Here is a 13,263-nt window from a genome sequence, read left to right on the forward strand (position 1 = left end):
CCCCCCCCCCCCAAACAAATCCTCGGCATACGCCAGGGAAAACATCTCATCTCCAAACACAAGAAAAAAATAAATAAATACGCGGCAACCCAGACCAAACACGCAAATTCTTTTTTAAATAAATAATTTTTTTTTTTTTTTTTACAAAGGCTCGATGCATTTGTGGAATTTTCAAAAGGCTTTGTCGGATGTCTCCAAAGATTTCTGTTTGCTCGCGTCGCGCAGGCAAAGCTTTGCCGCGTTATCATGCAAATCCCGGTCGTGATTTGCAGGTCAACAAACTCACATTGGCAGCCAGTTGGGACGTCAGGGTCGCGACCTTCTCTTGGGACGCGTCCAACTCCCGACGCAGTTTCCTGATTTGCTGGTTTCAGGACAAAAAGAGGAATTATTCATCTTCAATGATAAATATCCTGCAGCGTCCATTTTGATAGCGTTAATGCAAAAAATGACAACATGCTGACACTGTGTGCGAAAAAAAAACAACCAACAAAATTGAACATAAAAAGTGTAGGGGGTGGGGGAATTACCGTGGAATTTTGAACTGTTTGGCCCTTGATTGAAAAGAGAAAAGTCAAAAAATTAACACTATGTCGCACGCCTCCAGAACACAGGATGAGACAGAGGTTATTACAGGTCATGGTACTTTGGCGGTCACGGTTAGGAGTTAGCCAAGCAATCAACGCTCCTAAGAATGGGTCAAATAGTATTTGCAAAAATGGCTCATTTATTTCATCTTCATGACGGTCAGTGCAAATCACTGCATGGAATTTTTCGTTTTAATTGCATCACGTCTACAGTACAGTAGAGAGTAAATTTAGTTTGACAAAAGGCTTAGCTGTATTTGCCATTACTGTTTGATCCAGTGTTTATGAAAGCAAAAAAAATAAAAAAATAAACAATACAACAGAGATCAGAGGACAGACAAGAAATGTGGAAAATGACAGAAGGCTCATGAAAGCAACGGAGCGCAAATAGGATGCGTGCGATTTTGAGATCGAGAGGGAGAGCAGTGCCAAACGGCGACTTGCGGAGAACGAAACTAAAAATGCGATGCTACATCGAGTTCAACTATCGCGGTGGTCCAACGTCGGCAATGACATCACTGCATGGTCGGGAAGGGCTCGCCGACAACAGTCCCGACTTCTTAAAATTCACGTTGTGGGATACGTGGGTAGTATTTTGTTTTGGAAAATTTTAGCATGAGCAGATTTCTTGTCGATGTGTAAACCAACTATCTATTGTTTTGCCACACACACACACACACACACACACACACACACACACACACACACACACACACACATTAAAATAAGACAAAGAGACAATAGAACGCAGATTTAAAAATAATAATAATAATAATAATAGGTCAGCCACCAAAAAGACATTTAAACATGCATTTTACTGAAAGATTATGAGACAGACTAAAAACAACAATGCAAAAATAGAGAAAATAAAACACCATTTGCTCAACATGAGTGCACCTTCTGAGTTGCGCAAGTGAATGTGAAGCGGCGCATGCATGCCGTCGAAACTCTCTTACCTCCGAATGTGCCTTCTCCTCTGTCTGTTCATAAAAAGGAGCACAAACAATCAACATTTTAGGCGTGAAATAAGCTCACATTTTAATTTACGGGGACTTTCAAGGGATGGAAATCGGGTCTACACATTTAATTGAGTGGGGGGAACCAACAACACACCAAAGAGCTTCCACCTAAGAAGAACACTTCTTGCGTGATCAATACATTCCTATCAAACTAATCGGCACAATCATTTCAAAAGAATCTTGTTTCCATAGCGATGGTGGGACTTTAGGAACTCGGGTTACTTACTGCGGAGTATAGCGAAGACGTGCTGGACACCAGTGACAAAGAAGAGCCGTGGACTGCAAGGACAGAAAAAAAAATGGGCTTTTGCTGAACCGTTCCCATTCATTCCAATGGGCGGGGTCAACGGGAGGAGTGCGCCGAGGACCCACCTTCATCGGTGCTGTCCCTGAAGGAGCCCGAGCGGCTGATGGCGCGAGGCCGGTCCTCCAGGGAGGTGGCGCTGCCGCCCAGTGGGTGCCCCTCGCCGTACAGGTCGAAGGAGTCCTGGGCGGGGATGCTGTTGGAGCGGCTCATGCTGCTGCTGCCTGGTGGCAGGTTGCACTGGCTGATGTGAGTCGGGCTCACTGGGAGAGAGGAAGGGAAAAAAAAAAAAAAAAATTATGACATTCTCATATCACCCTGAATCTGCTGTTTCAATGCATCATGGGAAATACCATAGACAGGCTGGCGAACGACACCTATGTGGTGGTGTTGTAACGCTTCAAAAAACAAAACAAACAACAAAAAACGGTGCAGCAACACACGTAGGCATACATTGTTTACTCTGGGCAGAAAAAAAAAAAATATGACCAATCGTCTTGCACTCAGAGTCACTTACAGTCGTGAAACAATTTTTGTTTTTCAGTGGAAAAGAATTTAAGACCAATATATGATGTTTTTATCTATGACTCCACACATTGGTCAAAAAAAATAATTGAAGTTGGTCACAACAATACTAATGCAGTGTGTTTACTACGTTGTGTGTTTAAGGCTATCCCCGTAAGGCCTCAAACACAATCAGCACGACTCACAGAGGTTGGAGAAATGGTATTTTCCAGTAGTGGGACAGGACGCTCCAGGTGGAGACATCGGGGACTGGCTACCCGAGTCCTGAAGCCCCCCCGTTGAGTGCGACCGGAGCCACTCCATGCCGTCTTCGTGAGACGTCTGCCTGGACGACGGCGGGTACCTGGAATCCACGACAGGACTAGTTTAGGCAACTGTCAAGTTTTGAAGAGATGGTTGAGTGCAGGGAAGGGTGACGTCAGTGGTGGGATGAGTGCAAAAGCATTCGCGGCTAAAAACAGGCAAGCATAAACACGCATGCATCAGCATCCACTTCCAGCAACACCGCTGTGCCTCTCTTCCTGGCTCCGAGTGGCCCGAGCAGCAGAGGGTCACCTCATCACGCATCGACATGATTTAATCCCCCAGGGGGATGATAATTGAGTTTACACTTTTTTCAGTGGCATTATCTCCTTGCGAAAGTCCTCATTAGCGCGCGTGTCACATGCGACCTCGCTATACCGCACACGCCGCATATGTCCCTCTCTCCAAATGGAACCTTGTGAACTGAACTATCCACGGGGTCACTCTGGTAACCTCGACGTACGTGTGCGTAAATGTGTGACTTTCACAATGTTCTGCTGTTTTCTAACCATGACTATGAACCCCCCCCACCCCCCACACCCTCCAATGGCCAAATGACCAGTCGTGAAATGTAGACACAGAGACGACGTGCAGCCTGCATGTGACTGTCAACTCCCCAAACCCGCAGCATCTTGAAGTGAAACTAGTAACATGCGAATGGCAGACAAAACGGAATAAAAGGAATTACGCGTCTAGAAATGCAAGTGCGGCGCGTGCCCTTTTGCAAAAAAAAAAGAAAAAAAACAGTCCCATGCGTAAACACGGCGGTATCGGTAATCCCATGCGGCTGCGTGCGGTAATCAAGACAAATCTGGCTGCAAACTTCCTCTACCTCAGTCGCTTTTTGGGAAGCGTGTTTCTGTCAAGAGGCATGCTATTCAGACAGAGAGGATGAGTATGTTAGATGGAGAAAAAAAAAACCCAAAAACAAAACACGTTATGCACGCCACTTGGCCCACTACCCAATGAGAAAAGCATTAAAAATAATACGAAAGGCACTATAGGTGAGCACGGAGTTTGACTGTTGAGCTACAGTGTACAACAGGAGCAGTGTTTCCCAACCTTGATTGAGACATTTCCCATTAGAAGACAAAAATACCCCAAAAAATGGATAACAGACCATGTGGGGACCGAAGAGTGTGAATTTGTGAAATAAATAAATAAAATCTGCAATTGACCATATTTGGACATACAAGGTGATCTTCTGTCATTGAGTGAAAAAAAACATCAAATTGTTCTGCCGGTCACATCGCTGGAAAAGACAGATATTTTTTCTTGACCAATTAAATGAAGGCGGATATTTTTCCGCGGCACACTTGATGATCTCTCGCCACTGGTTGGGAATCACTGTACTAGCCTAAACGATAATGCACACACCTTAATGACGGCCATTGCTTTGATTGAAATTGTGAAAACAATGCCGAGATGTTTTGGATTTATCCAGAAGAATGTGCACGTATCTTAGGTTTTGTTTATCGTTGTGAAAAAAATGCATATGATTCAGCCCAATCTTACCCCTCGGACAGGGTGGACTTGACACTGCCGGTTCTCGTAACCTTGGGCCCGTGGTGGCCCAGAGGCAGATCAATGGACTCGGAACTCGTGTGCAGACTGCTCATGCTTTGGCAGCTCAGCGTGTCCTTGCTGCCGGCGGACGAGCCGCAGGCAGGCCACGGCCGAGCGTTGGAAGGCAACGAGAGGCCAGAGGCCGGGCTGGAGGCCGGGGAGTCGCTGCACAGGAGGTCCGGGCCTTTGCCGTACAACGGGCTGCTGCCGCCGCTCAGGCCGCCGGCGCTGCCCAGACTCCCTGTGCCGGAGGAGGGCGAGTCCAGACTGGGCTGCCTCGCCAGAGTACCGTGCGGGCTGCCCAGGATTGAGGGGCATTTGCCAGAGTCGGGCGTGCCCGGTGAGCTGGCCTTGCTGCTGGCTTTGGTGCCAAACAATCTGGAGGTGGGGTGGGGGGGTAGATAGGTGGGTGCAGTCATTTAGAAAAGCTCAAACGGTACGCGGCATGTGCCAAAGCAATCGCACCAAAGAAACAGGCGACGCTACTTTGAGGACCATCTTATAAAATGACATGCAGATGAAAAAAAGAAGCCGGCTTGACAGATCGGATGGGGCGGACACGTTTGGGCATGCATGCCGAGTACGAGAAACTCCTGTCTGATGTCTGCTTGGATCAAGGAAGCGTCACTGGATACGTCTGCCTTGAATGAAAGCCCGCTCGTTCATCATCAGGATATATTTTATCGCACGTGAAGACGAAGTCTATTTAATGGTCCTTGATGGCGGCGCGGCTGTAAAATCCTCCTGTGAAGTAACTCAAATAAGATTTTACTCCTACTTTACCAGACAGACTCAAATGATATTAGATTGTTCGGTGTATCACTCCTCGAGGCACGCGGCAGTATTACAGACACTTTGATGTGGGGGAAATTAACAACCAATTGACTGGAAAGTGACGTCCTAAAAACGGTGCAGTGAAAGGTCTGTTTCTGCAAACAATTTTCAGCGAAAACCATCAAAGCATTTATCAGCCCGTGCCTACATGTAAGTCGACTTGAGATGTATACTGACACGTAATGACAAGTTTAGCGCTTGGTGGAAACATGGATCAAGACAGAATGAGAATGGCGAGGATGTTTTTGAGGGGGGGCTGACCTGCGGAAGGTTGGGGAGGCAATGTCAGGGTACTTGGAGCCCGGCTGCCTGAGGCCCGTCTGGCCCGTCGATGTGGATGTGGGGCTGGACTTGGGAGAAGTGGACAATCCCGGATCCGGCTCCGTCACCGTCACTTTGTCCTTGTCCGTCTGGTTCACGTTGACGGGACTGGAACGGTCCGAGCCGATCTTCCCGGAATCCCTGCGCTTGGCTCCGGCCTGGTTAGCCGCCGCTCCGCCGGCGGACTTGCCGCTGACGTTGGAGTCGATGCTGCTGGAACTGGAACGGTGTCCGCCGCGCCCGGAAGTCACCCCGCTGGATGATTTGGCAGGTCTGGGTAGAGAGCGGTACTGGAGGGACACTTTCGAGCCGCCGCAACTGAGCAGGATGCCGTCGTCCTGAGGCTGGGAGCCATCCAGGCTGGTCTTACGGACACCACCGATGCCTGTGCCTTTACCGAGGGCGGCTGATGATTTGGGTGCTTTGCCCAGGGTGGCTGAGCCACTAGCAAGCGTGGCGCCACTGGAAGTGATTAGGGTCCCACTAGGACCAGGGATCTTCTTGAATCCAAAAGAACCTGTGGTAGGTGGGCGTCCAATTCCAGACGGGGGTTTCTTGCCTTCATCTCCGCTGCTCTTACCAGCATCAGAGGGGGAGCGTTGGATGCCAGAAGAACCCTTGGAGGGCACCTTGCCTTTCTCCGAAGCCTTGGCATCATCGGTCTTGCCTGCCGATTTGCATAAAGCGTATTTAGCACAAATCCCCAAAACACCTCAGCAGATTTTTAACCAACAACTTTGGGACTGTCAAATGTGGCGAGTAGCCGAGACAGAAAATTTGCAAAAAACTCTCATCAGGGCAAAGATAAATACAGATATGAAAAGTCTACACACCCTACTTGAACTCGAATTCATGTCAAATGAGTACATTTGCCTCCAATTCAAGATGAAGAAACTTCAGTCGTTCGAGTCTGCTTACTGACTCCCAAATTAACCCTTTCGGAGATAGCGGCCACTACAGTGGACGGCTTATTCTGTTATCAGGTTACGGGGTGGACGAACGGGTAAAACTAGACTGAAAAAAAAAAATCATAGCCCGCATTTTACCGTGTGAAATGGGACATTTACCTGCTGTTTTGTGTGACCCCGAAGTACTTTTCGTCCTGGGGGGCGTGATGCCAACCTGGGCCGTCATCCCCCTTCTCAGTGAGCCGGTCTGGGATATCTGTGCCAACGTCGTCACCTTCTGACCCGCGTCGTCGTACTGGCCCTGGGTTTGGGAAGACGACGAGGATGACGAGGAAGGTTTCCAGCGGGAGGAGCTGGCGCCGGGGTCCATGCTGGCGTTGAGTTCCTCGTCCACCTTCTTCAGGTCCTCAGCTCCCACCCAGCTGCTGCTCACCTCCTGATCGGCATGCTTGGACTTACTGGCTCTCTGGAACCCCGAAATGTTCTTTATTTATTTTTTTGGAGTGAGTAAAAAGCAACATAGTCTGAGATTAAATTATTCATCCACCGCAGTGAAAACGCAAGGCGGTGCGGGTCGGCAATGCAAAGCAAACAAAGAAGGAAGCGAGGTGTGAAGTCAGAGCTATCTTTGGACTGACCGCATCTTTCTCCTTCGGGACGCTCGTGAACAAACACACCTACACATGCAAACACACAACTGAGATCAGCGCGAGCCTTTTTCCTTGACAGATGGCCGTGCCGTCTCCCTAGCAACAACGGAGGGCCTTCAATGAGGGATAAGAAAGCAAAGACTGCATCTTATTCCCTCAACTGCACACTCACCTTTTTGGTATTTGCGAGTTTGTGTCAGCGTTTTTTTTATTTTTTTATGTGGGTGGATGATTGACAAGCAGAAATTTGGATGCATAGGTCACAGATATAAATACGCAGATAACAACATGTCATGTTGTCGCCACGCTGACATTTAGCGTCATCCGGCGGCGGTCGTTATTATAAATACAATGTGCTGCCAGTGTGCAGCACGCGGTGCAAATGTCGGCTCCTCACCTGGGCGCCCTTGCTTTTGCGCGACGAGCCGACGGCCGAGTAGGCGGGCGTGTTCAGATCGTCGGTGCTGATGTTGTCCAGGGTGTCGCTCAGGCCGCTGCTCACCGAGCTGCTGTCGTCCCAGCTGCCGCGGAAGGAGGAGGAGGAGGAGGAGGAACATGTTGGGTGAGATGGAGAACATTTACCGACCGTTAAATAAGCCGACAACTCCCATTATGTGCCATTAATGACTTACAGGATGCGCAGAACCTGAAAATAAGAAATAGCTGCCCGCAAATCTATTGCATAGCAATACCACTGGTCTCTGACTCCTAACGGCCTATGACGGCGCCCTTTTGTCGGGGTAAGCAACCATATTTGGTGACATAACTCGAAAAGGACAGGAAGTAGAACCGTAGCTCATAACGACATGAAAACCAATAATTGGGGGGGGGGGGGCGTCAGTGAGATTGAAGGACGCTTCATTTCGAAAGACGCCTTTGCGTTGAAGTGCGCTCCGATTCGCCCTCCTCCGGGAGGAGACTTCAATGTGTGATTGACACAAAAGGCCAGAACGCGGGGCCAAATGGACCGCCCCGATTTTGACATCGGGAATGGTCCAAACGTGACTTGGTTTGACAAGCACGTTTTTGGCATCCTTCTATGGGGTACGAAGCACAAAAGTACCTCAAGGAAAGACAAAAGCCATTCGATTAAGTGGAACAGAGCGGCTAATTGACTGCCCCCTGAAAGCATGACAATAGTTTGACTCGCTCTCTCATACAAAGCCAAAAACAGTTTTTTTTCCCATTGGCGATGTGATTAAAAAGCACTTCATGGGTAAATGTTGCTCGATGAACCTCAAGCGTGACGGCGAATGGCCCTCGCGGTCACGAAGGCGAATTTCAAGGTTTTCGCTCCACGTCCTCGGCAACTGAAATGTGGGAGCTCACTTATGTTTAGCGGTTAAAGTGGATTCATGCTGTGGAAAAAAAGTGAAAAAATATTTAAGTATCTGAATCGTCTACTTGAAAAAAAAAAAAGTGATCTGGATCCCGATGATTTCATTTTGTTCAAACCACTTGATGAAATAAAATGGAAGCTAATTGAACACACCATTTTTTTTTCCTGTGAATATAATGTTTGGATCGCCCATTTTTATATCCTGATTCAATAATTACATTTCCTTCAGACTGATTAAAAATGAATAGAAAAATTCTTTTCGGCATCGATGACGTGCATGCCAAATCAAAAATCTTTTCATGGCTGAAGAACAATTGGGATAAAAAAAAAAAAATTACATTCGTGTATGTCTTCATTTGGAATATAATATAAACGATTGTATGAACCCTTTCAGGCACAGTGGACAGTTTATCGTGTTATCAGGTTACAGCGTGCACGAAAGGGTTAAGAACATATTCTCAATCCTTTGCGACAGCTTTTTAATTCATTTCCACCCTTTTGTGACCAATTTCCCGATTGGAATGACTCGAATCAAAATAGCGAGCGAGCGACAGAGCAGCCCGTTTTGTACACCGATAGACAAGCTCGACACCGCTGAGGAAACAACATCCCCGCTCTGTGCCTGGCAAAAAAACAAGTAAGACCACACGCATAAATGGCAGCCATCCTCTGGAGAGCCCACCCGGGCTGAATATTTCATAGTCCAACTCCCCGGGATCAGCTTAGATGGCTCTGACGGAATGGCGGCGCTTGGCTTTTTCGGAAGCCACGTCAGCACGGGCGAACTCGATAACCTTGCCGGCGCCGGGCGGCGGTTCTGTCGTTGCGTCTTAAATTAACTATGAGCGAGCAATATCCAGAGGAAACGCTGCAGAGGATATTCGCTTCAGGTGTGCAAAGAGAGTGTGTTAAATCCACGTGAAAACTCTTTTCCCCCCCCTCATGCGATGACTTTAATCCGAAGAAAAACAAGGCCCTTATGAATGCAATTTTCCCCTATTCAGTGCGCACCAGGGTGAAGTCTTTAATAAATAGGAGAATGTCAGCATAGATTCAAATTAATGAAATCTGCCAGTGTCCATTTGCCAAATCAATTTCCAAAGTCTGGATTTCCACCCCGGCACACGTATAAGCCGCTCCCGCAACCCCACTGCGAATGCATCGCCGTGACACCACTCAGCCATGCAAACGTTATCTCATGCAATATTCAGCTCGCTGACTTTGGTCCCTTATAAGAAGGCAGCTTGCCCGGGAAGAAGGGGGAAAAAAACAAAACAAAACGCTATTAACAGCATAAACAAAGGCCAACAGCGGTGATTACACCCGATCATGAAGATAAATTCGATTTTTTTTTTTCTTGAGGAGGCGCTCGATAAATATTAGGGAAAGCGAGGTGAAAAGGAAGAGAGAACCCAATATGACTTCTTACGTCACAGTGCGCATTATTTGGAACATGGAAGAACCGAGGGGCAGTCGAAAATGTAATCGGCAAAATGATTTTGATTTGATTTCCAGTCTCCAAAGTAATTTTCGGCACATTTCAGAAAATCCCGCAGGAGTGCAACATTGCAGTCCATGCGCTGTAAATCAACCAACAAGAGCGGAAACAATTGGCGATAGACTTTTGATTAAAGTCAATTGGAGGTCGCTTGATGGTAAAAACAAATAAATACAAAATTTCCACTGCGCATTGCATCGTTCACAGCGGGTTTTCGAATACATTGGCGCCTGGAGATGCGAGTGACTCGATTTTTGCAGATATATTTTTGCTTTGATATGCAAAAAATTTTTAAAAAGTAAAAATAAATAAAACCTCACTATGTGGTGGGCAGTGAACTCAACTCAAAATGCCATTGATGAGATACCAAATAGCATCAGTGTTGCGGTGTTGTAACCCTTTGGGCAATGGCTCGTTGAACACAAATGGTGGCGCAACAAATGTAAACAAAAAAAACCCTCAAAAGGCGTATATTATTTATCCTCAGCAAAGAACGACTTATTATAACTGCGGCTCTGAGGGGTTCGACTGACTCTCGGTATGGCCAGGAGCAGCACAAACTCCATTGACTTAAGCCCCCCCACCCCAAAAACGCGGCAAAAATATTTGATTTTTATGTAATTTGTGTATTTTGGTCTCAAAGCACCACTGGACCTCGGGGCTTGGCGTATCTTTTGAAATAAAACTTATCTTGACATATATGCGTCATATTATCCGATACCTTCACACACTATATGTTCTCGTTCCGATGCATTCTGCATTTTTCTCTTGTGACACGTGGTAAGAAAAGTTAAATCGAGTTTCAATCCAATCTTTCTTTATTTTAGGGAAGAATACAAGCGCACGCGTGCCCATCCATACACGCTCGCTTCAATTATTGAAATGCATCGCACGTTATTACGCGGACGATTAGGTTTTTTTTCTGGGGCTCGATGTGAGCGAAGTGGACAGCTGCCTGTAGGAGTAAAACTCCACCGTTGCAACCTTCCGCTTTCCCAGGTGGAATTCAATTACCTGTATAATGTGTACTACACTTAAAAAAAAAAAAAGAAAGCGCAAAAGGAACAATTTAGGAAGAATTTGACACTTTCGGCCGTCCTATCCAACCACGAGAACACATTTAAAAGCTGTAGAGAGGGCGATGGGACAGCAAGGCTCCCCAAAAGCATCCAGAAGGGTTGGCATTGACAACAGACATGGCGGGGATCAAGTCCCTTTGAGCTGGGGTGCGATTTGGCAGGTGGAGAAAAGCAGCGAGAAGAAACAAACAAAAACAAAAACTGAAAGGAGAATGAATGGGAGTGAATTGGCAGAGCGGTTGAGGTAATCAGCGACAGTGGGCTGGCTCCGGATTAGCAGATCGACCACTTTTAATCTAGTTAGGCCAAAATGTGCTCAAACTGAATCTTATCGCTCCGATTTTGTTGTTGTTTTTGTTTCACGAATAAATTCCCATTTTTGAGCGTGCAAACATTTTACGCGGTGATGTGTGGTTCAAATACTGAGACATGAATGACAGCCACTGCTGGCTCAAGTCTGGACGAGCACACAACATACACACGCATATACAGCGCTCTTTATTCCAAACCTAAAGCTCACATCCTCATTTGCCCGCACCGTAATCCGATTTAATGCCGCTGAGCCTGTGCAATTACTCTTCGGAGAAGCCGAACACATCTTTCTCAAAAGGATGCAAAAGGACTTCGCACTTCCTTCTCCTGCCTTTTTTTTTTTTGTTTTTGAAACAGCTGTCAAAGCAGGACAGCGCCAGACTCCGCTCGCTCCAAAAGTGATAAAAGGGCAAAACAGACACAAACACATTCAAGCGCATCTATGGGCTGTCTTGAGATTTCTTAACAAGGGGTTTGGCTTCAACCCTGTCCTGTCAACTAACTCACCTCTACCGGTGCTCCCCGCCCTGGTCCCGTCACGCAACAATCACGGCAGAGAATGGCTCCAAGCTGTGGATCGACCGGGAGTCCGAGGATGGAATGGGAACAAGAGGAAGAAAGGACTACTTCGCTGTTCCGCTTTCACCCCCTTACAGCTCCTCCCCCCTCCTTCCTCCGCCATCCTTCTCCAACCCCGGGACGGGCCCGCCAGCCCCTCGGAGGCGCAACCAGACGTGCCCGTCAGTGGCACGTTGGCGAGGGTTAATTAGGGGAGGGTGACAATGCGGAATTGAGCCAAACCGAGGCGGATGACAGCGACCCCGCCGACTGCGCTTCGTCTTGCCAAACGTCTCTGACTGGAAGTGATCTGATGCATAATGAGTGAGACTCGACCGATTCATCTTGTGACAATTATTCATGAGCCTCCTCTTCGGAGCGCCGAGCGGGTTCATGGTACCAGTGCAGCAGTGAGAAAAACCTCCAGCTTCCATCTTTTCTCAACGATGATGGTTAATTACATTTAAGTGGAGAGGCAAATATCAATGACGTCAACAATAAAGCCTGATTAACGTCTCCTGCGCACGACTCGGAAAAAAAAGAAAGGAGCAGGGTGACTTTGCCTCGGCGCGACTTTTTCAGGGCGGTTAAAAGCTTTCCACTGCATTGCAGACCAAGACGTCAACAAAATATCGAGCTGTCCAACGGCAAGGGAGGAGGCGGAAAAACGCTGACATCATAACGTTGACCCAAAAATGCTTTACCCTAAACAGCTAGCTTGTTTAGCTAAATCTTTAGCTAGGTCCTGTACGCTAGCTAAACATTTTTGCATTACTTTTCAAGGTACTTCCAGGTGGCAATTGTTTAGCTAGCTCCAGGACGCTAGCTAAACATTTTCGCATTAATTTTCAAGGTACTTCCAGGTGGCATATGTTTGGCTCGCTCCAGTACGCTAGCTAAACATTTTCACATTTCTTATCAAGTTACTTCCAGGTGGCAAATGTTTGGCTAGCTCCAGTATGCTAGCTAAACCTTTTCGCATTACTTTTCAAGGTACTTCCAGGTGGCAAATGTTTAGCTAGCTCCAGTACGCTAGCTAAAAATTTTCACGTTATTTTTTCAAGGTATCTCCAGGTGGCAAATGTTCGGGTGGGCTGCAAGGCTCAATAGCTAGCTTCGTACTAGCTAACAGCGCGCTAGCCATTTCAATCTGTGCCATTTCTCCGAAGCCACGCCATTTGCCAGTGACCCTAACCCATGCCATGAAGCCAGGATGAAAACATCTATACCTCTACGACGCAATTTGCCAAATACACTACCGCTCACTTTGGCAAGGGTCACACAGCCTTCTGTCTACTCTTTCTGTGGCAGACCACTTGGCACACTGCTTCACCCCCCCACCCCTCCAAACAAAATCTTTTATCTTTCTGGGATTAGGGCTCTCCGACTTGATGAAAAGCAGCACCGCCGCACTGGTGGCCAGGTTTAACTCCGACCACCGGGGGGGGGGGGGGGGGGGG

General features: G+C 47.4%; 1 protein-coding gene across 13 annotated transcripts in view; it reads right to left on the reverse strand.

The window, feature by feature from the left end:
• nav3 (neuron navigator 3) overlaps positions 1-13,263 on the reverse strand; it is a 231,640-nt gene that overhangs the window by 12,019 nt on the left and 206,358 nt on the right. For 9 of the 13 annotated variants that reach the window (XR_002170733.1, XM_019891775.1, XM_019891776.1 and 6 more), the window contains 11 exons: positions 7,415-7,538; positions 6,527-6,833; positions 5,400-6,126; positions 4,254-4,682; positions 3,571-3,612; positions 2,621-2,778; positions 1,979-2,173; positions 1,833-1,885; positions 1,544-1,567; positions 531-554; positions 287-364 (listed from right to left, as the gene is read on the reverse strand). Coding sequence is in view for 12 of the 13 variants with exons in the window: in XM_019891775.1 (XP_019747334.1) it covers positions 287-364; positions 531-554; positions 1,544-1,567; positions 1,833-1,885; positions 1,979-2,173; positions 2,621-2,778; positions 3,571-3,612; positions 4,254-4,682; positions 5,400-6,126; positions 6,527-6,833; positions 7,415-7,538 (2,161 nt within the window). In the remaining variant the exon portion in view is untranslated. The remainder of the gene's footprint in view (positions 1-286; positions 365-530; positions 555-1,543; positions 1,568-1,832; positions 1,886-1,978; positions 2,174-2,620; positions 2,779-3,570; positions 3,613-4,253; positions 4,683-5,399; positions 6,127-6,526; positions 6,834-7,414; positions 7,539-13,263) is intronic. The other 4 variants (XM_019891771.1, XM_019891769.1, XM_019891770.1 and 1 more) reach the window with 3 other exon arrangements.

Source organism: Hippocampus comes, unplaced genomic scaffold, assembly GCF_001891065.2.
Source record: "Hippocampus comes isolate QL1 unplaced genomic scaffold, H_comes_QL1_v1.1 scaffold63, whole genome shotgun sequence".
NCBI lineage: Eukaryota > Metazoa > Chordata > Actinopteri > Syngnathiformes > Syngnathidae > Hippocampus > Hippocampus comes.